At 47.9% G+C, this 25,850-nt stretch overlaps 1 protein-coding gene across 24 annotated transcripts in view; it reads right to left on the bottom strand.

Annotated features, from left to right (window-relative positions):
- Window positions 1–25,850, bottom strand: part of LOC111859613 (uncharacterized) — an 80,731-nt gene that overhangs the window by 51,449 nt on the left and 3,432 nt on the right. For all 24 annotated transcript variants that reach the window (XM_023842435.2, XM_023842434.2, XM_023842438.2 and 21 more), the window contains exons 2-3: window positions 12,860–13,038; window positions 1,045–1,200 (exon numbers count right to left, since the gene is read on the bottom strand). In XM_023842435.2, the coding sequence (XP_023698203.2) occupies window positions 1,045–1,200; window positions 12,860–13,034 (331 nt within the window). In that variant the 5' untranslated portion in view covers window positions 13,035–13,038. The remainder of the gene's footprint in view (window positions 1–1,044; window positions 1,201–12,859; window positions 13,039–25,850) is intronic.

Genomic DNA, 25,850 nt, shown 5'->3' with positions numbered 1-25,850 from the left:
GATGCAAATTCAGTGAGCAAGCAAATGTAACACAGTCCACCCATTACAAAGCAACAGCTTTATAAAGGGACACCAATGAATATTTAGTGGAGGTCAGCAAGCTGCTGTTCCCTAAAAATACTAAGGTGCTTAAATGGAGTTTGCCCTGCTAACATTCTCAAAAACGGCTGCCTAACCACCCAGAATAAACATTCTTCATAATGTGGGTCAACCACGAAATGGAACCAACACATGTGTCCAACGAGGATCAAGAGAAATAAAATGTCTTGCTTTAACTTTTTGTTAAAATCCGTGGTGAGTGTGGGCATGGAAGAATGCTGCAGAGATGCATTTTCCATTTGAAGGCTTGGTCACACGCTACTTCCTGTCCGTGGACCAATGAGAGTGAAACTCTATGGCTGCCCTGCTTATGGAAGACCTGCTTAAAATGCTCAATCTCAAAAATATGCAGATCAGTCACAAAGCTGGAAATGCTAAGAAAGTAGTGTGACCTGCATTAACTGTGCATGGTTTAATTACTAGAAATGTCTCAATGAGCTACAAGTTAGAAGCAATGAATACCCCCCCCCCCCTCCCCAAGTGGACATAACAGTAAGCCATCATTGGTGAAATCCCTTAATCTTCTACAATGTCTCAACCTCACAGTTTCTGGAAGATTTGGGGATTTTCCTAAACATAAAACTATCAGGAGTCAACAGCCAGTTCCCGTTGATTCCTCATGACACACAAAGACGACTCGTCGTGTGAGGACATGGCAGACTGCTCGGATCTACGAGCAGACTAGCTGGAATTCTTAATGTCATGTCATACAAGTCAAAGGATTTAGGGCTGTATTAAAATTACAACAGTCCTGAGCACTCTCAGGACTCTCGAGGAGACTTAATCCAAGTTAACCTACTTTAAATAACAGCAACTCTGGCCTGTGAAATCATATAACACAAGAAAGTAGACTGTTGGGCATAGATGTTTGAGTAGGAAAGCAACAACCAACCCCCCCATGCCGGATGCTGAGGTCCCTTCTGTGCGGACCCCCTCTCTGCTTACCTCCAGGGGTGACCTGCATGCTCTGGGGCTGCATCAGGGGCTTGGGGGACGGTGGCAGCGTGGTCGTCGGAGGCTGGGGCACGCCGGGTGGCTTTGCCACTTGATGTGGAACTACTCCTACATCCATATTCACCAGCATCCCAGTCTGAGGGAACTCTGCAATCCCAAAGACACATTGTCATGCATAGATATTGCCAACGGTCCTGCCTATTTAGGATGGTACAAAATAAAGTGTAAAATTAAATAAGGAGCGAAGGACTGACTTTTCAAAGACAAGGAGCGCGGCGAATAAGTCACTTTGCACCTCGATCACAAAGGAGACAAAAATGAAAGGCTGATTGCTTAATAAAATTGACAAAATGATCAACATAAATGCTTCCCTCAATGATTCCTTCTAGATGAGTGCAGTAATGACAAGAGAAAATGAGCTTTTAGACCTGAACTAGGGCTGGGAAACTACATGGATATGATATAACAGGTTTACCATTCAATTAAATTCAAATATTAATTCTACTACAGGCAGTCAGCTTGTTATGTGCAACCAACTGTGAAAGGTGAAACTTCTATCGTTAGCCTACTGCTGTCTTGGCACAAAAATGATGAGGAGACAATAATATATAACAACACTTTTTTATTTACTTAGTTACCCACAGGACAGAAATTCCAGGAGTACAGTAACAACAAAAACTTCTGTAAATTGTTGAGTGAAATTATAATATGAGATGACTGACACTAGACAATTAACAAAGGCTTATGTGCATTAATCATAACATAAAACCTAAATGACATCACGCAATAAAATGCTGATTTCGGTTAAGGCCACGTTGGTCCCCACAATAATAATTACCAGTGAAATCCAAACAGTTTCCAGACTGTGCTTTTCAGGTTTGGGAAGTTACTGTATCACTGCATTCTTGTTTCACACGTTATTTCACAGAAGATGCAGGCAGCTAATGGGCGGATGGTTGAGATGGGCTGCTGGTCCCTTCCGCTTGATGTTTTGCTCTTGGCCAGGGGTACCTTGAATCTGGGGCTTCGTACCCTTTGGGACGGGAATCCATGCTTTTCAAATTTCTGAACCGTTTTCTGGCTCTCGCTTTCTGGCTGAGCGCCGGCTTCACTGCCTTATCCAGCCGCTCATTAGTGAGTTTGACTTTCAACCTCAAGCCTGATGTCACTGCTGACACTGTCAGATGTTCTCTCTCTTGCCCCATCCAGCTGCCATACTGGTCCCTCAAAGCTTTCAATGTGGAAGGCTTAATAAAAGACACTGTAGTCTAAGGAGGTCATGCCTAAGCACTGTGCTTACACTAAAACAAGAGCAATGTTTCCCAATCCAGTCTTTGGGGACACACAGTCGGTCCATGCATTTGTTCCCTCCAAGCTCCCTACCAGACAGTCCATGTTTTTTCGCTCCCTCCCAGCTTCCTGGGAGGAAGCAAAAATGTGTAAAGTCTGTGAGTCCCCGAGGACCGGAATAGCCAACACTGAACTGGAGTATACAATTCCTCCATAATACAGACACGCCACCATTCAGAATCAGAAGAGGTGCCCGGTAACACATGGTCACAATCACATCCCCAGTCCTGGAGGTGTGTGACAATGCTACCTATGCTATGCAAGCCATAATTAGCTTAATTCAGTCTCAGATTGGCAATTCACCCCAACATGCTTGCAAATCTGTGTGCAGTAGAGCATTAATAATGACTCACCACTAAAATAATCACTGCTGTATTTCTGATTTGTAATTCACCTCTGCCATTTTTAGTATCAAAGAATAATGATAATAGCCTATACTGTTTATTTTGTTAGTTGCCATAGAAACAAGATAAACTAGATTCGGTGCTGTCATAAACGACAGCACTGCATTGCCCGCACAGCTCTATCATTTGGTCTGGCTAAGCTATATTCATCCATCACTCCCCAACTTGCACTATTTCTAGAAGTAATGGATGGACCTGTGTCCTTTTTGTTATCATTGTGTAGCACTACTTCAGTTTTAAGGTGATCTGCCTCAAAATTTCTTCTTTTAGTTCCTCACCCATACAATGCCTGTGCAAAGCTTCAACAAGACCTGTCAAATGTTCTTCGAGTTATTGATTCACACGCCAAAGCATATGTGGCAGCAGCAGGGACGGTGGCGGTCGGACTGGTGGTAAAGCCATACATATTCCCCAAAGGCCACGGAGTACAATTAAATTAGCCTTGTTAGCTTTGTATAGCAGCAGTGCAGGCTAAATTTCCACTGCTGAGGTGCATGACAGTGATGAAGAATTAGACCCAGACTAGGACTTAGCCAAGAGCTTAGTGAAGGCAAATCAAATCATACTGCATTACTTTATTCCCCCCGCCCTTCAGGGAATACACGGTTTTAGCCCCAATCCACCTTAATGAAAATCTAAAAATGATCACTTGATCAGAGCCAAAATTGCAACTGCACCAACAGAGGGCAGCCGAGAGTGAAAACAGAACCTGCAGCCGCCATCTTGTAAACACAGATCAGCTATCTGATCTTATTCCGTAGATCTTTGTAGAGGTGAGTAATTTTAAAACTGTGGGGTGCAAGATGATTTTTCGAATATTCTATGACAAAGTTTATACTGATTTCTGGTTGCTGGCCTCCCCTTTCAGCAAATTCCATCTGCAGTACTTTGGTAGCCAGTCAGCGTGCATAACTAGCCTTGCTCGAAGGCCAAGCTTCACTCTCAGCTGTGTATATCTATATATTTGTCTCATTATGTCTGAAAAGGACAGTGATTAATCACATTTAACCATTCAAAACGTTCAATCATCATGTAAGATAAAGTCACTTGTTTGCTAATATTCCTTGTTGTTTTGTTGCCAATGAATTGGTGTAGGTAATCCCTTCTATATACTGTAAATAAGAACATTTCCGACAGCAACAGATGCAGTTGTATGAATGTTTAAGTAAATCGTGCCAATAACAGAAGCTGTTTAGATAGTCGCATTTAAAGCCATCTCCGTATCAGACCCTAAAGGAGAGCACAAGTGTGTAGCATCTGGAAACTTCTGTCCGATGACCCGAGTTCCATAGTCTGCCAGCGCCTCATCCTGGTCCCCATGTGAGTCGTGCAAACAAGAAGCTAGAGTGACCAATCCCTGCAGGGCTCGAGCCATTAATGCCAGCAATATCATTTAATGCAGCGAGGACCCGGGGGGGCAGGCAATCTATCTGAAAAGCACAGGAGGAAAAAAAACACATTGCTAAAGCTAATACTTAACAGTAGCCTGTATCAGATTGTTAAAGTACATCGATATTTTTTCAAAACGAGGTATAGAATGGCACAACATTGTCTATATCGATATATTTCAATGATATGTCAAGATTAGGGCTTTCCAAAAGATTTTTATTAGAAACTAATACTATTCCTTCCTGGCTGTGAACAGCACAGGAGCTGCATTTGTGGCATTACACAGAATCCCAGAATTCACAGCTAAAAAGCAAACCATTCAGCCTCACTGGGAAGCTGGGGGCAGGCGAGGAATCACTGTTGTTTGGCTCATTTCATTTTAAAACATTGTTAAAGATATAATGATTTGCAATGTTTGTTTTATTTTCTTGAAGGCTGATACCTTTTCAGTTATTAAGCGCACATTAAATCGAGCCATTTGGCAAATAGATTTTAGATTTATATTATGAAATTATATGAATGTGTGATGCGTGACCGAGTGGCTGACCCACGCCATGGAAAGAAACAGAAAGACAAACACACAAATGCAAGCAGGAAAACACGCAATCGTACACAGACAGAAACAACTGCTGACAGAGACAAGGCAGCCAATGGCTGTGAGGGTGATCTCCTCACTGCCTCCCAGCCAATCAGGGCTGTGCATATCTGTGCGTGTGTGTGGCTGGCTGGCTCCATCTATGGGGTCTTTGGTAGAAGAGCGAAGGGGAATAAAAGCATAAAAGTCTGCATTTACAAACAATTCAGAAGCGAATCTGTCACTTTAAAAACACTATGTTTGACAGGCAGAGCGAAAATCCATTATAAATTTTGTATTCATTGCCTCTGACTAGGACCAAACATGCATGAATATTTAGAGTCAAGAGTCTCTGGGGAAAACAGAGCCCTTTGTGCACAACTGTTTACCAAGCCGAGGTGAAGCTTTTCTCCTTCGACATACTGATCGCACACATTTTTAATACAGGCTGTATAAACCTTCACACACCAGGACTTAGTTTTTGTCGCTGGTTAAAGGAAAATGTATTATTATTCAGTGAATAACCTTCAACAGCTGCATGGGGAGATTAAAGAAAGAACTGGCTGGTTATAGTTAAAGACTTATTTACATAAAATATGCACAGCGAAAGTACTCTGGACCTTGGCTTCCATGCTGAATAGCACCAGGTCCCAGTGATATTCCATTATATTATTTAACATTATTGGCATTCGCAGTGAGTGTGACGGTGTGGCAGTGACAGTGCTGGGTTGCACTGCCCCCCCCACCCCCACCCCCAGAAAAATATGCCAGACCAGTTTTGTCTTTACCCAGCATATAGTCAATCCTGCTACAACAGGAGGATCTGGAAGTCAAACCTGCCAATCGAAAGCCAGCTCCCAGCCTGTCACTCTGCCACACTTTTGGGGACATCAGGTCACAGCCAAGTCTGGCCATCAGGCTCTCCGACGAGTTTTTTTAAAACTAGACTCGATATCTTACTGCAGAGTTTCCTTATTGCTTAACAGATGAGAAAGCAGGAAGACTGGTGGAAAAGCCAGTTTAGCACTTAGCACAACTGAAAACATCTCAGCACGAGCCTGTCTGCTGCTACACAGGGCAGAACTCTGCACATTTTCACTATTCCATGTACTCAGATCAACATCCACTCCGATCAATTATTGCCAAGATTTATTTATAGAAGTGCAATAAAGTGAGGTGAATGAAACTGGCAAAGCACCGGGATCTCCTAATGATTAAGCCCATTGACTGCTTTGGCAAAGGCTGGGAGGGTCCTGAGCTGAAAACCAGCACAGAAAAGGGGGGCATCAGTAAGCTTTAAAAGAGGAGTGTGTGGCACGGTACCCAGGCAAGGAGCCCCCCCAACCCCAACCTCCCCAGCTCGGGAGAGGCTGCGCAGCAGGAAGGGTCCTGGGTGCCATTGGTGTAAGCTGCCCGCATACGCAGCGGGAGAAACTGACCCCGTATCACGGTGTTAAATCCCTATTAATAAAGCCCAGCGTGAACTCAGGTGGAGGTGGAAGGAAAAAATGAAAAGGAGGGCAAATGCCGCAGGAGTACATTCCAGGAAAGAAGCAAACGCCCCAGCATGCATGCTCCTGTAGCTCAGCAAGTAGAGCGGTGTGCTAATAGCACGGAGGTTGTGGGTTCAAATCCCAGGGAATATGTGTAAATTATAACTCTTCGCTCTAGTGTAAGTCACTTTGGATAAACGAGTGAAAGCTACAGATGGAGCCTGACTTGTACAAGCAGAGACACACTGCAATGTTATATTGGGTATACAAATATTGGCCACAGACATAGCATCTCGGGTCTATGCTGACTCTGAGTGCGTCACAGATTACTTGGCTGTACATTCTGGCTGAGAGTCACCCATATTCCAGCATATAGTACGGGATTCAGATCACGTAACTGGGGGGACCACTGAGGTGACAATGAACTCCATGTTGACTTGTGTTTTATGACAGGGCCCATTATCTTGCTGGAAGCAGCCATTTGATGATTTAATTGTGACCATAATGGGATGCACACGGTCAGCAACATCCTCGGAGTGGCTGTGGCATTTAAACGATGCGGAATTGGCATGGGGGGGGGGGGGCAATGTGTGCCCAGAATTCCCAACACCATTACACCACCAGCAGCAGCCGGGACTGCTGACACAAGGCAGGCTGGGATCAGTCATGATGTTTACGCCAAATCCTGATGTTACCGCTGCATGTCGCAGCAGAAATGGAGATTCATTAGACCAGGGGGACACTTTTGTTCTGAATCTGTTTCATGGGGATCCGAAGGGAATTCTAAGCGAACATGAAGCCTTGAAGTAAAGAAGTAATGTTGCACTTCTGGTCTCCATATATCCATATCAGGTTCTTGTTTTTCTGAACGATATTGTGTAGCTCTACTATTTGCACTTGTAACTGGACATTCACTGGAAGCTCAGCCTAGCTGCACTAATGCCCAGTCAACACCTTGCCAGCCATTTGCGTCGCCTGTTAATCATTTTCGACAAGAGTGTCTATTAAATAAAAATATATTTAAACTAGATTTTGCTGGTAGAAACGACGGCTTTGCATTCCCCAGACAGCCCTGTCTAATCCATACTCGCCCTTCACTCACCAACTAGCAATTTCTACTGACTGGATGGATATTCTGGAAATTTAATATATGTGTTTCTACCTGAATGCTGTGAGTCCATGTCATGATGTGTGGGTGTGATTATATACTTATTCATTTATTGCACATTCCACTTACATGACGATTTGCAGAATCTTCAAACACCAATTAGGTGGTAACTTGTATTCCTTTGTACGTTTTAATGTTCATGTTTGAAAAATGCCATTTATATTTTTTATGTTTAAAAATTGATATTAAATTGATTTCTTTTTTGCACCATGACCCCCGATGTGAATGATGTTCATGTATCTCATCGATATTCAATTGGCGTTTTTATCCAAGAAGGCTTACAGTAGAGGGCGCTTTGTGAATTGGCCTGCAGTCATAGGCAGGGGCCTTGGTGGACTTGAGGGACTCAGCTGACAGGTACCAGCAGGTCGAGCAGAATGTAGCACTGGCAGGTCGTGAAAAGTGCAGGAGGAGTGTGGCGAGACCATGGAAAAAAGAGTTTAGAATGGCATTGAAGAGATCCTGGCAAATTGTCAGGCAACTGAGGAGGAGGAAGGAGGGTTTGTTCATCCTGTTTACAGCAGGGATGGAGCGTCACTGACTATATCCTCAATTGAGGTCAGGCGGTGGAAGGAGCACTTCTAGGACCTTCTGAAAGCCTGCTGACACGTCCTCCTGGGAAAAAGCAGGCCATCGCCAAGCCTGAGGCCACTCCCCAGCGGTAAGACGCTGGGGCTGGAGGAGATTTACCACGAGTCCCTGGAGGCTCTGGATGTTGTTGGGCTGTAGAGGCTGACAGGCCTCGTCAACACTGCATGGAGACTGGGACCACCACCCCAGAATGCCAATCTTCAATAATGGGGATCAGCACGCGTTCCAGTTTAAGGGGGACCACACTTCTCAGCCTCCTTGGGAATGTTTATGCCGGGGTTCTGGAGAGGAGGATCTGACCGCTGGTTAAACCTGGGATCCAGCGGGAACAATGTGGATTTTGTCCTGGCCATAAAACACTGGACCAGCTTTTTACCCTCACAAGGTTATAGGAGAGTTTAATGAAGTTTGCCTAACTACTTTATATGTGTTTTGTGGACTTGGTGGAAAAGACATATGACTGGATCCCTCTGGGGGTGGGGGGTGATATATGGGGGGTACTTTGGGATTATGGGGTACCAAGCCTGCTGTTATGGGCCATCGGGTCACTGTATGTTTGCTTCGTATTGCCGGCAGTAAGTCAGACTCATTTCCGGTGAGTGCTGAGCTCCTCAGTACTGCATCAGACTCGTTCCCGGTGAACGCTGAGCTCCTCAGTACTGCATCAGACTCGTTCCCGGTGAACGCTGAGCTCCTCAGTACTGCATCAGACTCGTTCCCGGTGAGTGCTGAGCCCCTCAGTACTGCATCAGACTCGCTCCCGGTGAGTGCTGAGCCCCTCAGTACTGCATCAGACTCGTTTCCGGTGAGCGCTGAGCTCCTCAGTACTGCATCAGACTCGTTCCCGGTGAGTGCTGAGCCCCTCAGTACTGCATCAGACTCGTTCCCGGTGAACGCTGAGCTCCTCAGTACTGCATCAGACTCGTTCCCGGTGAGTGCCGAGCTCCTCAGTACTGCATCAGACTCGCTCCCGGTGAGTGCCGAGCCCCTCAGTACTGCATCAGACTCGTTCCCGGTGAGTGCTGAGCTCCTCAGTACTGCATCAGACTCGTTCCCGGTGAGTGCCGAGCTCCTCAGTACTGCATCAGACTCGCTCCCGGTGAGTGCTGAGCCCCTCAGTACTGCATCAGACTCGTTCCCGGTGAGTGCTGAGCTCCTCAGTACTGCATCAGACTCGTTCCCGGTGAGTGCTGAGCTCCTCAGTACTGCATCAGACTCGTTTCCGGTGAGTGCTGAGCTCCTCAGTACTGCACCTTTGTCCTGCTGTCCGGCATGTGCTGGGGTGCTTTGCAGCTTAGTGTGAAGTGGCGGGGATGAGAATCAGCACCTTCAATTAGGATCAAATACTGCCCCAAGTGGAGGAGTTTAAGTAAGGAGCTGGAGAAGGAGGCTGGGGAGAGGGAGGCCTAGGCATCTCTGCTTAGACTGCTGCCCCCGTGACTTGAACCCAAATGGATGGATGGATGGATGGATTTTCTCAAATTTTTAAAATCAGTTTGAAGACAGATACAAATTATACAATTTCATGGTCTAAAATGTCGATTTTTCCTCTAGGGTAGTTAATCGGTTTTATTATATTACCATTTATTTCTGTAATAAATAAAAGCATTTAATCAAATCCAGGGCAGGAGTCCAGAGGATCCTGCATTAAAATGTTCTCAGAATTTCTGGGACACCAGCAATTTCTAAAACCTGCTTGTGGCTTGACAGTAGATATTGTGTGTGTGGTGTGTGTGTGTCTCTCTCTCTCTCACACACACACACACACAAATTACATATATATGTATATGTGTGTGTGGTTTGTGTGTGTAATCCCCCTATTGTAAGTGTCAGCCAGCAGGGGGAGCCAAATCCTTCTCCAGAGCCACTTCAATAGCGAGGAAGACTGAGCTAACCGGGTGTTATGCTGAGGTCAAAACCAGTCACTGAAGTTAGGGATGCATGGCGTAAACAGGAATAAAACAGACAAACATCAGAATATTTGACATCTACACATGTGAATTACGGTAGGGAGCAGTTTTTCATTCTTCCCTCATGCCATCGCCCTCATACACACCTGACCAGCATCATCTGCTGTGCCGAGGATACTACTGTTTTACACCCAGCCTCACATCTGCCTCACCCTTATAAATCTGTACAATAAGATCGCATTGTACAATGCTCATAAACCACAATCTCATTCCCATATGTGACACTCGTTATTGTTGTTTGCACTTAAAGTATATTGTCTTGTATATAATCTGTATATTGCATGTATATTGTGCATTGCCTGTAAATGATATTTTCATTATCTGTTTGTTGTCTGTAAAGCTTGAGAGTCACTGGGCGCAAGCAAATTCCTTGTGCGAATTAACATATCTGCCCATCTGAACTGCAAAATAAAACTGTCCAAAAAATAAAGTTGAAGGCTTTTCTTGTGCCAACACCAGTGAAAGTGCCACTGGTGATGACAAAGGAGGGATATTAAAAAAATGGCATGGTTGAACAATGGCGATGACCACAGGAAGTGTGCCTGTTAAGGGGGGGGGGGTACGGCTCAGTGAGACACTCTTCAGGGGAATTAACAAGCACTTACATGCAGGGGGGAGGTACAATATTAAGGGACGGGAAGTGATGCAGCTGCACGATCCTGTGAGTATAAGGTCCATCAATTATTCAAACTGCATGCATGCGAGTTTCTCCATACGTTACTGCGGTTTTTAAATAAATGTTTATAGCTCATGTTCAAGGTTAAAGAAAACGCCGGAAACCCTGACCTTCCAAGAAGGAGGAAACTGAGACTTATCTGGAATATTCGGTATCAGATCCATGATGCCTAAGATAGCACTACTGTGCAATTTTTATTGCAGAAAACGTGAGAAATAATAGCGAAGACAGCTAAGCCGGATGGTAACGTGGCCCCACGTAGGAAGTGCTGGTGATGTCAGAAGATGCCCCTGATCAGCATTACTCCATGTCGGGGAGACAGGAAGCAGGGAGCGAAAACGTGTGGAGATGGCAGGGGGTAGTGAAAGGGGAAGGTGGGCCAGCAGAGAGGTAAGAGGACAACATCATCATCCAGCGATCAGGAGACCAGGAGAAAGGGGACCGAGACCGTAAACGTATGGCAGAGGCCCAGCTTCGGACCCCAGGGTGGATGGGAGAATCCTGCAGTCGTCTATCAATGACAATGACAATCAACACCGACAGGCTTAATACAGTCTTCTGTTGTATTAAGCCTATCGGTGTCACGCAGACTGACAGGAAGTCCCACCCATTGTGGGTTTCCAAACATGAACCTTCCATTAGTTCTGAAAGGTGAATTGTAGGCTTGTATCTACCTACAGCACACACCCAAAGAATCAGACCACAGCCCCGGCCGGTATGCATGCTCACTCTCACAAGCCTGGTTCCAGTTTTTCCACATAATTCTTGCGAAACGAGCTCTCCGTTTACCATTTTAATTCCTACTGTAGTATCCCTCTCAGATTCCTGCAGATTAACACGTGATGCAGAGAAACACCCATCTATATATAAATAAATAATAATGATTCATCTTCAGAGAATTCAGAAACACATTCAGTGTGGAGCACAATGGTGCCCTCATGAGGTGGTATCTCTGTGAACGTGAAGCGATGCAAAGCAGGGAAGATGCCCCAGGGGCAGGGCCAGTCAGCCCATTCGCTGAGAGGGGGCGCCGAGGCAGTAAGCTGTCCCCCCCCCCCCCTCCGTGAGAGAAGCATGTAGGTGCAGAGTCCGGTGCACGTGGCCCACATAAAACACCTTTTTTGAGCGGCCATGGTTCTTTGTAACACTCTTCTGACATGTATTTATAGATGAGGCCCAAAAAAATCCTGAAATGCCTGCAGAGTGGAACTGCTGACAGAAATACCTGAGGAGGGTGTAACCAGTGCAGCTGCTACGATCAGGAACAGAGGACAGTGATGCAGACAAACAGCCAGGAGGGAGGGGTGAGTGCAGGTGCAGGAAGTCAATACCGCACAATTACTGTCGCTCAACTCTGCCCCCGCAGGCAGACTGTGACTCCACCCAAACTCTCGCAATTAAATTCACAGGTTAGCAATGCTACGAAAATTAACCTCGATATCCCGTCATTACATAACAGTTCAAGGGTCACTCCTAAGGATCAAGGATCATTCCTAAGGACGCCATGGTCCAGACCACGACCGGATCCCGGTGTTAATGAATGCTGGTACCACTCGATGGACTGGGACGTTTCCCCCAAAAAAGGGTGGACGCTCCGGCTATAATCCTTACACTGCAAACACACGAGAAAGACTGTGCAGAAGTGGCATCCCACGCCGGGGATATAAATAACAGAGCGGAGGCCCGGCGTGGCTGACAGAAGCTAATCGCCGCATTAGAGAAGGGGGGAGAGGAGGCCCGCTGTAGGATGGTGGTGTCACGTGTTCTGGCAGTCAGGACCAGCCGCTCATCCCAGCCTGCCCTCTCTCCAAATCAACCCCTCTGATTTTCCACCGGGAGCGACCCGCTGCTTTCTGGACGGCAAGAAAGGTGCTCAGTATCACTAAGTGTCACCCCCGGTATACAGAGCCAAGCACACAGTTACCCAAGTGATTTGAGCTTTAAAATCCTGACAGAGGCAGGACAAGGTTGGAATAAATGAGGCGGAAGCAGCAGTTAAAGTGCAAAAGACGATAACTGCAGCTAAAATGCTGCTGATGAACAGAAAAAGGACCATTTTGATAGTTGGAATACGACGCCTGTTATAGATATGGCAGCTGCGTGTAATGCACACTGCAGAGCTAACACACAAGCCTGAAAAATTCAGAAAAGACGCAGAGAAGTCAGGCTAACTGGTGCATCATCTACTCACCATCTCCTTTCCCGTCCATGTCTCGTAGGGGGGAGTATTCAGTCTTGCCCACAGTCTCTCCGACCTTGTCTTCATAGCTCTGAGCCTCCAGAGTCGCGATGAAATCTCTCTGCACCAGGCTTTCTGACTGTGGGGGCAGCTTGCTGTTCAAAGCATCACTCAGACTCAGGTCCATTGTTCTGTGCAGGCAAACGGAGAGGTCACATGTTAAATGCGGGACTGTGGGGAGGGGCTTCCATGGGTCAATCGACATTCTTCCATAGAGAAACCTCAACGACAAAACATTGTAACAAATGCTATAAAATTTGCTGAGAAATTACCATCAAACGCTAGTAATTATAAGGCAGAAGCAGCAGCAGTAGGGGATGGAGCCTTTACAGGGCTATGCAAAGCCTTGCAGAAGATGCAGACATCAGATAGCATCTCCATACACAGGCTCTGCAGGATTGTCGCTCCCTTGCCTGTCATTCTATATCATGTCACTAGAGGGCGCACACCTGAGTATCACTCACTGCGGTCACACTGCAGACCACCAGGCGTTTCACGCAGAGCGATGTCTCAGTGGACCCTTCATCCAAAACACTACCCCCATCTGGAGAGCTGAGGAAACCTGAACGTCTCGCTCGGCCTTACGGACCAAGACGACTAGAAGCCATCAGAGCGACAGAGGGAAGACCTGCTTTTTTCTGGGTGTGTGGGTTCAAACCAAACATCCATCACATTTTTTTCTCAGGCTCTCTCATCTCCACCCCTCCTCCCTTCATCACACCTCTCAGACGGTCCCTCTATCTCTCAGCGCCCAGCCAGCTCACTCTCCAGTAATCCTGCCATTCTCTTCCTCCTTGAGCTTCCTTTAGTCAGAGGAATTAGCACGCTATGGGCAAAAGGATTACAATGCTGCTGTGTACACACACTTGACACTTACCATCCCCCCTTTATAGCATGTCAACCCAAGAGCAATCATCCCCAGCCACTCAGGTCTGCTCAGGTTCTCAAAAACAGCCAAAAATACCTCCATTGAGATTTAATTACATGCTACACTGACTCACGTAATTGCCTTCTTCTGTTCTCTACATTTCCTATTTTGGCCTATTTTTATTTCTGAGTACACACATGCATACCGATAACTGTCCAACATCTCAGCCAAAAAATGCTGGGCATCCCACAAAGGAATGAATCCAGCAGCCAGCCGGTACTTCCTGCCCTTAGCGTTACCTCATGCAGGCTCCCATGGTTTGGGTGGACGTCCAGTCATCAGAGCAAACAGACCACATATGGCTTTGCACTAATGCCAGAGATCGGCCGTTGCATTTCTTACTTCAGTCTCCCAGGGACGTTTGAAATTCAGGCCACAAACACAGGTGATTCGGAAAGCATACAATCTAACATGGGACCTCAACCGGCTATCTTGGTCAGTGACCATGCAGAATCAAATCATCAGACAGCCCTTGAAGGTCCTGGACAGATTAGAAGCCCAGAGATCCGCTGAGGGACTCATAAGAGGGAGAGTATAATCCAGGGCTATACAAATCACGGTCCTCAAGGTCCGACCACTGCTGCTTTTCCAGCCTTCCTTTACCCGTGAGCCAGGTGTGCAGCCTCCCACCAATCAGAATCAGTAATTATTAAACTAACTACCTGGGAGAACTGAAAACAAGGCCTGGATTTGGAATCGAGGGCCTGAGTTGAATAGGAAGAGCCAGGGCAGAGCAGGACATACATCACAACCTCAGACTGATGCTGGAAGCAGGAAGTAGGCCAGGGATGCTCTATAATCGCCATATTGTCCTCTTTCATTAGAGCAGGGAACAACAACGTGACCTCCACACCCAGCCAATTAACCTCAATTACCCCTCCCAGCACACGGTTAGTGTGGTTACCAGGCTGAGGCCCTGCTCCCGTTCTTCCGGGTACTTAGACATCCAGGCCTATATTTATCTGGTCACTTCACCAGGCTTCCAGCAGCTACAGACTGGTGAGATCACCACGGGTCCCCCTGAAAGGGGTGGGGTTACAGTACCTTTGTTTTTACTGCACTGAAGGACTGTTCGTTTTAGTGCCTTAAGGGGTTTTAGATCCTTAACATTTCCCTACCAACGAGTTTTTGTTTAATTGTTTTTGACATTCAGAAAAAAATCAGAAATGCGAAGAGGAAGGTAGGCCGGTTCCCTTTGGGGAGACTTCCAGACGCACCACTATCCCAACTACTGGTCAGTTATTGTTCAAGCCGCACGGCAGAAAGACAGACAGAGAGAGAGATGAGGAAAGAGAGGAGAGAGAGAGAAAGAAAGAGACTTGACTTTAAAATCTCTTTATTAACACAAATGCACAAACAATGCCAGTAAAAAAAAACTTATATAAAAAAAAAAAAAAACTCCGAGCACAGATCCAAAAAAGTCCGGAATGCCAGGCACCGTCATACTTTTAACAGCAGGCCTCGATCATCAGCAAGTCCACAAACACCCCGCATTGTCCGCACACAGTGCTGCACATCCTGCAGGGTGTGGGTCAGCATAGAGTGTGTATACTGCACCCTGAGCCGCATCACCACCAGCCCCAGAAGGAAGGAAGCAAGGAAGGAAGAAAGCAAGAAAGAAAGAAAGCAAAAAAGAAAGAAAGAAAGCAAAAAAGAAAGAAAGCATGAAAGAAAGCAAGCAAAAAAGAAAGCAAGCAAGAAAGAAAAAGAAAAAGCATTCTAGACATTACATCAAAATTAATGGTGGGCATGAGGCTTGGAAACCCATAGTTGGCTCCACCATCAGTTACTTCACTGCTTCCCTTTTGGTTAAAACCTTAGCACTCAGCCTGCATTCTGAAACACTGGTTCTCCTGTCATTATGACAGACTGTCAAAGCTGCCGTGTCTGTCTGATAGCAGAGTCTGGTCTGTGTATATAAACATGAACAGAAGGCTGTACTTTGCCCAAGTGCATTATTCATCTCGCAAATCTCAGACGGTCACCAGTTAATGCTGTGAGAGGTACAGAGGGCTGTGCAGGGCCTGGGGGTGACACTGCCACGTTCCCCACACTGACCCTGCACATCAGGGCCTGGGGGTGACACTGCCACGTTCCCCACACTGACCCTGCACATCAAGGCCTGGGGGTGACACTGCCACGTTCCCCACAATGACCCTGCACATCACGGCCTGGGGGTGACACTGCCACGTTCCCCACACTGACCCTGCACATCAGGGCCTGGGGGTGACACTGCCACGTTCCCCACACTGACCCTGCACATCACGGCCTGGGGGTGACACTGCCACATTCCCCACACTGACCCTGCACATCACGGCCTGGGGGTGACACTGCCACGTTCCCCACACTGACCCTGCACATCACGGCCTGGGGGTGACACTGCCACGTTCCCCACACTGACCCTGCACATCACGGCCTGGGGGTGACACTGCCACGTTCCCCACACTGACCCTGCACATCACGGCCTGGGGGTGACACTGCCACGTTCCCCACACTGACTCTGCACATCACGGCCTGGGGGTGACACTGCCACGCTCCCCACACTGACCCTGCACATCACGGCCTGGGGGTGACACTGCCACGCTCCCCACACTGACCCTGCACATCACGGCCTGGGGGTGACACTGCCACATTCCCCACACTGACCCTGCACATCAGGGCCTGGGGGTGACACTACCACGTTCCCCACACTGACCCTGCACATCACGGCCTGGGGGTGACAATGCCACGTTCCCCACACTGACACTGCACATCAGGGCCTGGGGGTGACACTGCCACGTTCCCCACACTGACCCTGCACATCACGGCCTGGGGGTGACACTGCCACATTCCCCACACTGACCCTGCACATCAGGGCCTGGGGGTGACACTGCCACATTCCCCACACTGACCCTGCACATCAGGGCCTGGGGGTAACACTGCCACGTTCCCCACACTGACGCTGCACATCAGGGCCTGGGGGTGACACTGCCACGTTCCCCACACTGACCCTGCACATCACGGCCTGGGGGTGACACTGCCACGTTCCCCACACTGACCCTGCACATCACGGCCTGGGGGTGACAATGCCACGTTCCCCACACTGACACTGCACATCAGGGCCTGGGGGTGACACTGCCACGTTCCCTACACTGACCCTGCACATCACGGCCTGGGGGTGACACTGCCACATTCCCCACACTGACCCTGCACATCAGGGCCTGGGGGTGACACTGCCACATTCCCCACACTGACCCTGCACATCAGGGCCTGGGGGTAACACTGCCACGTTCCCCACACTGATGCTGCACATCAGGGCCTGGGGGTGACACTGCCACGTTCCCCACACTGACCCTGCACATCACGGCCTGGGGGTGACACTGCCACGTTCCCCACACTGACCCTGCACATCACGGCCTGGGGGTCACACTGCCACGTTCCCCACACTGACCCTGCACATCACGGCCTGGGGGTGACACTGCCACGTTCCCCACACTGACCCTGCACATCACGGCCTGGGGGTGACACTGCCACGCTCCCCACACTGACCCTGCACATCACGGCCTGGGGGTGACACTGCCACATTCCCCACACTGACCCTGCACATCAGGGCCTGGGGGTGACACTACCACGTTCCCCACACTGACCCTGCACATCACGGCCTGGGGGTGACAATGCCACGTTCCCCACACTGACACTGCACATCAGGGCCTGGGGGTGACACTGCCACGTTCCCCACACTGACCCTGCACATCACGGCCTGGGGGTGACACTGCCACATTCCCCACACTGACCCTGCACATCAGGGCCTGGGGGTGACACTGCCACATTCCCCACACTGACCCTGCACATCAGGGCCTGGGGGTAACACTGCCACGTTCCCCACACTGACACTGCACATCAGGGCCTGGGGGTGACACTGCCACGTTCCCCACACTGACCCTGCACATCACGGCCTGGGGGTGACACTGCCACGTTCCCCACACTGACCCTGCACATCACGGCCTGGGGGTGACACTGCCACGTTCCCCACACTGACCCTGCACATCACGGCCTGGGGGTGACACTGCCACGTTCCCCACACTGACCCTGCACATCACAGCCTGGGGGTGACACTGCCACGTTCCCCACACTGACCCTGCACATCACAGCCTGGGGATGACACTGCCACGTTCCCCACAATGACCCTGCACATCACAGCCTGGGGGTGACACTGCCACGTTCCCCACACTGACCCTGCACATCACGGCCTGGGGGTGACACTGCCACGTTCCCCACACTGACGCTGCACATCACAGCCTGGGGGTGGCACTGCCACGTTCCCCACACTGACGCTGCACATCACGGCCTGGGGGTGACACTGCCACGTTCCCCACACTGACGCTGCACATCACAGCCTGGGGGTGACACTGCCACGTTCCCCACACTGACGCTGCACATCACGGCCTGGGGGTCACACTGCCACGTTCTCCACACTGACCCTGCACATCACAGCCTGGGGGTCACACTGCCACGTTCTCCACACTGACCCTGCACATCACAGCCTGGGGGTGACACTGCCACGTTCCCCACACTGACCCTGCACATCACGGCCTGGGGGTGACACTGCCACGTTCCCCACACTGACCCTGCACATCACAGCCTGGGGGTGACACTGCCACGTTCCCCACACTGACCCTGCACATCAGGATCCCCTCAGCAATCACTCAAACAAGGCAGCCACAAAATTCCCCTTCCTAGCCACTCCATGTCACATCCCTAGCCACTCATTGTCACATCAGACTGTCATTTTGGGCCGGCAGTCAATGAACCGGCATTTCACAACAAGGTTTCACACTGTCCTGGTCAGTCCTGAATTCTCCACAATGTGCATCCAACTGTGTGAGAGGATAGTGTTTTGGAGGAGATGTCGGTTGGAGTTAAAGTCAAGTGCGAACCTGTTCATGGGAGAGGACAGCCTAGTGCTCCCCAGGGGTTCTGTGGCGACCTGCCACTGGCACTCACTCCCCAGAGAAGGAGTGTTTGGCATAGGGCGGGTCAAGAGTAACCACAGGGCATCCCAAGGGCAGATCAGACAGCAATGCAGAGTTTCAGTCTCCCATGTGGCCACTTCAAACACTGAAGGATCTAAGCAAAACAACTCTGAAGTGGTTTTCAAAGCACCAGGTCAAAAAGTCTTGTGCCTCACAGCTTAACCGGCTTGTACGAGTGACTGCACAACGCCGTTTGTGAAATTACTCATAACTTGCTTGGGTTAGATTTCTATGCACTTTATACTTTGAACTGCATTCCGACGCACTCAAGCTAAGAAAATGCAACAACTTAAATTTTATGGTTTCTTCAGGTTTTGCTCACAATGATGCAAGTCACTGCACCTGCTCCATATGTCAAGTGGGGCTTTATTGTCACAGGGAAACATATTCAGTGAACTGCATAAGGTGGCACGAAATGGCATTCCCTGGATTGTGGTGCTAGATATATACATAAGCACATGGACAGACCGGACTAATGCAAAAAAAATAAATAAATAAGAAAGAAACACTGACACACAATGTCAAATAAACAATAACGGAACGTTTAGTATGGCCAAGGTCGGAAGCAGCAGAGCTCATACGTGGAATAACATTATCGAGATGGATTATTAATGTCTGAATCTCACAGCGACATCACACACGAGTGAAGGCCAGCCTTTCCTCAACATGGCCCTTCCTGCCCTGCTTCTCCATCCAGGCGAAGGCAGGTCTAGTTCTCCAAGGGCACACGCTACACCACCGTGTGCTCTTCCTCCGCGCTTCGTGTTTATAAAAACGTGGCAGGTCACCCGTTCCGGAGCATTAGGATTATATAAGGGACTATTTGGAAAAGACTAACTGAAGAAGAAAAAAAAACCCCATGACTGTGTGGACCACCCTCTGGGGGCTGAAATGAAGAGCAGCTGCCAGTTGTCTGGGAATCCTCTTGGTCTCAGTGATCATACTTCTACTATGGTGGCCTGAAGCTTGCTGTTAACTTTTAGTGATCAGTGATCATTGTTGGTTGACACACCACAGCACACAACAACGGAATGTGTCCTCCTCATTTAATCCATATGTGACGTCGTGGCATAGCAGGGGGCAGCTAATTCAGCGCCCGGGGAGCAGTGCTTGGGGGTGGTACCTTGCTCAGGGTACCTCAGTGGTGACTTGCTGGTGGGGGATTCAAACCTGCAATCTTTCAATTACAAGTGCGCTTCCCTAACCATTAAGCCACCACTGCCCACTATGTCATCTAATATTCTTATATATTTGTTACTACTCAGGCCTATATTGCTCATTACGGTCCAGTGCTGTAGTGCTCAAGTTCAGTCTTGATGTCACAACCACTTGTCACTTACTAGGTCTTGTCACGTAATCGAAAGCATTTCTACTTGGTCTTGAAGTTTCAGACTTGTAATTTTACAGAGAGACTGAGTACATGTATTTGTAAACTTAGGTTCCATCAATGTCAACAAATGTATTCATTAGTGTCACTTTATGGCCCAACCCACACATGATGCACCGAACTGTAAACAAAGAATACAATGTGCCGTTACAGCCTTAGTCAGCAGGGGTAACAGGGTCATGTGCAGTGATTTTTCTGTTCTCAGGAGATCACGTCGCAGAAGACCTACCCCAGGCTCCTCTGATATTTAGCATTTTGATGGCTGAGATTAAAATAACACCTGAAACACCTTTCAGAATATTTCATTTATTTGTGTACTGTGCAATTTAAAAATCTGTTTGCATTATGTTTACTTTGTTTGCTCTATGTCTTTGCTCCTTGTCTGCTTGGTACTATAAGCATGTTCGTCTGTGCATGTTCGTCTGTGCATGTTCGTCTGTGCATGTTCGTCTGTGCATGTTCGTCTGTGCATGTTCTTGCTGGTGTATGCACCAGAATTTCCCCTTGGGATCAACAAAGTTAATCTTAATCTTTATTTGCCATTTGCACAAGTACGAGTACGGATACACTGGAATTCTTCTTTTCATATATCCCATCTTGCCTCCTATTTGAGAGATACACACATATATACAGTTAAGAGTAGAGGTTGCGGTCCAAGCACAGGATTAGGGAATTTATCCAGCATCTGTGGAGCATTTCAGCGGGCTTTGGGTCTTGCCCAATGGCCCAACAGAAGGGAACAATTTGCCAAGGACTGGATTCGAACCGGCAATCACAGGCACAGTGGCCTAACCCAAACCCTAACTCCCCAAATGTAAAATGTTACGAGTATCAGATAAAACCACATTACGTTCTGCATCAATCACTCAACATCAAGCCTCAGACAAGACACACTGTGAATGATATAATCTGTCAGATATTTTTGAAAAAGCAGTTTGAGGATTTTGTTTTTATTATTATTTCTCAAGGGGATAATTGGGAACTGAACTTTCCCCAGTGCACCAAGACATAAAAGCCCACCGGCATGCTGTGGGAAAGAGATCCACAGAACATGGTGCACAGCCGCAGAGCTGAAGCAGGATGCGGGCGCAACGCCCGAGCGATCCCTCCCGACGCTGGGTCAGTGCCTAAAGCTACCCGTGTACTTCAAACGACGGCCAGACAAATCGAACTCGTCGGCACGAACAATCTGAAGTTGGTATCTCTTTATTAACGTCCACTGCTGGTTGGCAATGGCAGGCAGGGAAGCCAACAATTTACACAACACTCTCACAAATTCCACGACAAACATTACACGGTTACAACATTTACTATTTACCACATAAATACACATATTAATTTACACTATTACAGATACGCATGATGCAGTGCAATGCATGCTGGTAACTAATTAATTAGTCCTGCTGACCAATCCCACGGCGTTACATTTATGTCAGCCAATCATGGACAGAGGGTGGGATCAGAAGAAACAAAAAAGTTTCCCTCAGGGACCCTACACAGGGGCTGCACGGAAATGGCGATCAACGCCGATATAGCGTCATATTGCTATTAAATGACGTCAACTCCACTGATTTCGCGTGAAGTTAATAGCCACCTAAAGGAAGCAGCCAAGCCTGAGGGAAGATCGTACACAGCGTTGCGGATTATTACTGAATTTGTAATCCCTGTGTACTCAATTTCACCAGCAGTTAAAGTATTAGAGAGGTTTAAAACCTGAAAATGCCTATTTGTCATCAAAGAGACTCAGAGGTGTGCAGAGTAGGGTCACATCCAAGTTCTGGGAATGAGCCAAGAAGTGTGAGAGTTAAGCCAGGAAAACGTCTGAATGCCGCTGATGTCAAACTGACACACTTTCTGGAACACTGCTCTTGGACCAATTTATTGTTATTATTTTTTTGACTTAACGATGGGTGAGGTTGCATTTTTGTTAAAGGGTGGAGACATGTCAGTTAACTATGTGAATTAACTTGCTATTTCGATCCCATCTTTAACGGCAATGTTGCACTATGTGCAAACTGGCCAGTAACTGACAGCACTTAGGAATCAGAGGCCATGATGGACATACAAAGCATGTCAGCATACACACACACAGCCATACAGCCTGCTGTTATCGCGCCGTCAGGATGCAGGAATCCTTCTTATTGGTCAGCATACACACGCACAGCCATACAGCCTGCTGTTATCGCGCCGTCAGGATGCAGGAATCCTTCTTATTGGTCAGCATCACTTTTACTTTTTGTCAATTACAACGCGTCCTTTCTGGCAGACGAATAAAGATTTACTCAGCTCTTATCTTATAAATTATTTACCCAGATTGCGGGCAAGCTTTACTCTGACTTGTTTCCGTAGCAAGCATTTAAGACATTACAAAATTATACAAATCGCTTGTTACGAAAGCAGTGCATGGCCATCTTTTACAGCTTAACTCCTTTACAGCTTAACTCCTTTACAGCGGAACTATAAACAGCAGCAGTCTCTGCTGCCCAAAACTGGTCTGTCATGCTACTCAACAAGTTTTTTTCTGGAAAAACCAGTGCAGACAGTTAGTACTACTGGCTGCCAATAGTTTGCTTATGACGTTCTTAACTCGTTCCCCATTCGTTTCCCACTGAGAGCCAGTCGTCAAAGCCAAAGTACCTGAGAATCAGGTGAGCTTAAACAGCCCGGGGATGATTTATAGATGAAAATATCCTGGAATCAGCCAGAACGTGAAACCCCTGTTTAGATTCTGCGGAGCAGACAAACTGCATAGCTGATCGATCTGTGAAGAACGAGGCTGGTTCTGTTCATTTCCAAGTTTCGACTCCAGACCTGAGCAGATGGACCGGAGCGGGATGCCTGTCCCTGGAGCGAAGCCAGCGAGCCGGGCTGGATCTGCGGCCACAGGCCCGTCTGTGACGCGTCCCAGCAAGTAGCCCCCATGCAGCAGTGCATGACTGTGCACATGCATGCGTGTGAGTGCCCACGCGTGCAGATCAGCAGACGCGTGTCAGCATGCATGCGCATTACTGCATGCATGCGCATGATGCTGCCCCTGCCCCCCGCCTTGACCGTCTCCTGCAGCTTCCTCACGGACACACTGGGCTTCACTGTCCGCCGCAGATGGTGTGAGGGGAAGCAGCACACACACACACACACACACACACACACACAGACTGAGTGCACTGCCCTCTCAGGTTAGCCCCAACATACACATCCCATGTGAAACAGGTGTACTTCTGTGTGCGGAGGAAGGTGCACAGACACAGCAAAAAGGTTGTGCACGACCCCCCCCCCCCCAGTGTCTGCAAGTAATCCAGTTACCCCTCACTCTCTAATTCACCCAGCCTCACAGCCCATTACTGCCTGCATTCCTTTCCCCCACAGCTTGGCATAATCGCCACCCACACCTTGCTACCCCCGCCCTACTGGGGCGGGCAAACTCTTGCCCCTCCCTCCCTGTCTGATGAGGGCAGACAGGCAGAGGAATTCTACAACTGAATCTATGGAGAACTGCATTATAGGATAGAATAGAACAGAATACAATAGAAATACTTTATTTCTGCATATTTATTTACTTCATACCTACCCTTGCTCTAAATAAAGAAACAGTCAGATATATAACTTGCTCAGTCTCCCGGCCTTTTGGATTATTTGCTCCTTGCACATCTGTGTGCACACAGGCAAACGCACGCACACACACACGCTCACACAAGGGGCGTAAAGATGCATCGATGCATCATGATAAATCAGTTATGAAGGTGGCGATTCAATGTATCGATCTGTAATGTCAGAATGATTTACAGAGGTATAATACAGATTACATGCTGCAGGGAGACGGACCTGCTGCAAGAAGCAATGCCGGCATGCACATTTCCAAGGTGCAGGATGGCAGGAAAAGGTTTATTGATATTCATACAGGAAGCCCTTCCTGATTATCTTTGCACTAGGATGCTTTTAGGAAACAGGCCCCTGTGACAGAAAACTCACTCTAATGGTAAGACAACCTCTGTGAAACGGTGCTACGAAGCTCTTCTTTGCATGCTATCATAGCAAGACCCTGAGGTAGCTAACTAGATAGGCATTTAAAAAGTCATTTTAGCCTTCTAGATGCACAACATATCGGCTAACACTTCGGTATTGGTCATCATTTGTTAAAGACCAAGATATGGGCGTCCGCCTAGTGTGTCAATCTTGGCTGATATTTAACGGCAATGATCTACATCACTAAAACACAAATGCATACATGCACAAATACACACCCACACACATACACACACACACAGAACTGCATTTCTGTGAGACTTTCCACTTCAGTTTAGTACGTCGAATTGCACAACAACTCCAACAAACCCAAAAGGATACTAATGAAACAGCAGATTAACTTGTAAAAACCAAAAATGAGTTTGTTTCGCGAGGACATTCCCTCGACGCCCGTTTGTTCCCGTATTTTCTTCCTCTGTGAGGACATCTGAAGACCTTGTCCCCAAAATAACAGCAGCAGAACCTGCACCCACACATTCAGAAACTCATGAGCCAACCGTGTGAACCTTCAGCAGAGAGGACTGTCACAGTGGGAAGTCAGATGTGCACTGCTTCGGGATCAGCCTCGACATGCCTGGAAGCTCTGCAAGGCCCAGAGAATGCCCAGCAAGACCAAGAACAACCAAACACACAGGAGTAGAAAAATCACTGCACTGCGGAACAGAAAAAAGAGAGACACAACGGAGACCTTCACCGTATGACAACAATGCATGGTTACGCAACAACTTCAATTCTTATAATGAAGAAATAAAACACCAACACTAACTCCATGTCTCTCACCTCCCGCTTCCTTAGAACTGAATCTTTCCTGAAAGCTCCATCTTCCTGTCAGTGCAACATTGATGGGAGAAGATGGAGGCTCTCCACAGGTTCTCCACAGGTTCTCCACAGCCTCCATCAGATCAGCTTTCCACCAAAAGAAGCCACAGCTCAGTAGAGCACTTTCTCACCTCCCTCCCTTCCCTGTCCTGTCACTGGTTTCCCACTTGTCTTCTTGCCTTCCATTTCTTCTATAACTGTGCCTTCTTCCTGCCCGAAAGTGACTTCAGAAAATCCTAAGCCTGGTTTTTATCGTACCAGGTAAACAGTTATCTAAATAGGAGTTGGCAACCTATGAGCTGTGTCCAAAGTCCGATAAGTGCTGCCTGAGGAGAGGATAAATCACAGACGAACCTTGATAAATATTGAAATTGTGCATCTGGAGCCAAACAGATGCACGGCTGAGCAGCACACACAGAGTGGTGGCCTAATGGTTAGGGCACTTGTGATCTAAAGGCTGCTGGTTCAAATCCCCGACCAGCAAAGTACCACTGAGGTACCCTGAGCAAGGTACCACCCCCAAGCGCTAAATTAGCTACCCCCTGCTATGTCACATATGGGTTAAATACAGAGGATACATTTCGTTGTTGTGCCGTGATGTGTCAACAATGATAATTAATGCCTTTCACTTCAGAGCCCGAAGCCCCTGGCCCTCTCTCCCCCCTGTGGAGACCCCCCCCCCACAACTTCAATGCAATACTCTGAACTCATTTTCTGGGGGGGGGGGGGGGGGGAAATCAAACCCTTAAGTGTGATCGACTTCTCTCGTCCACT

Source organism: Paramormyrops kingsleyae, chromosome 4 (assembly GCF_048594095.1).
Source record: "Paramormyrops kingsleyae isolate MSU_618 chromosome 4, PKINGS_0.4, whole genome shotgun sequence".
NCBI classification, from domain to species: domain Eukaryota; kingdom Metazoa; phylum Chordata; class Actinopteri; order Osteoglossiformes; family Mormyridae; genus Paramormyrops; species Paramormyrops kingsleyae.
Note: the sequence above shows the minus strand (reverse complement) of the source record. Positions and strands in the feature narration are given on the sequence as shown.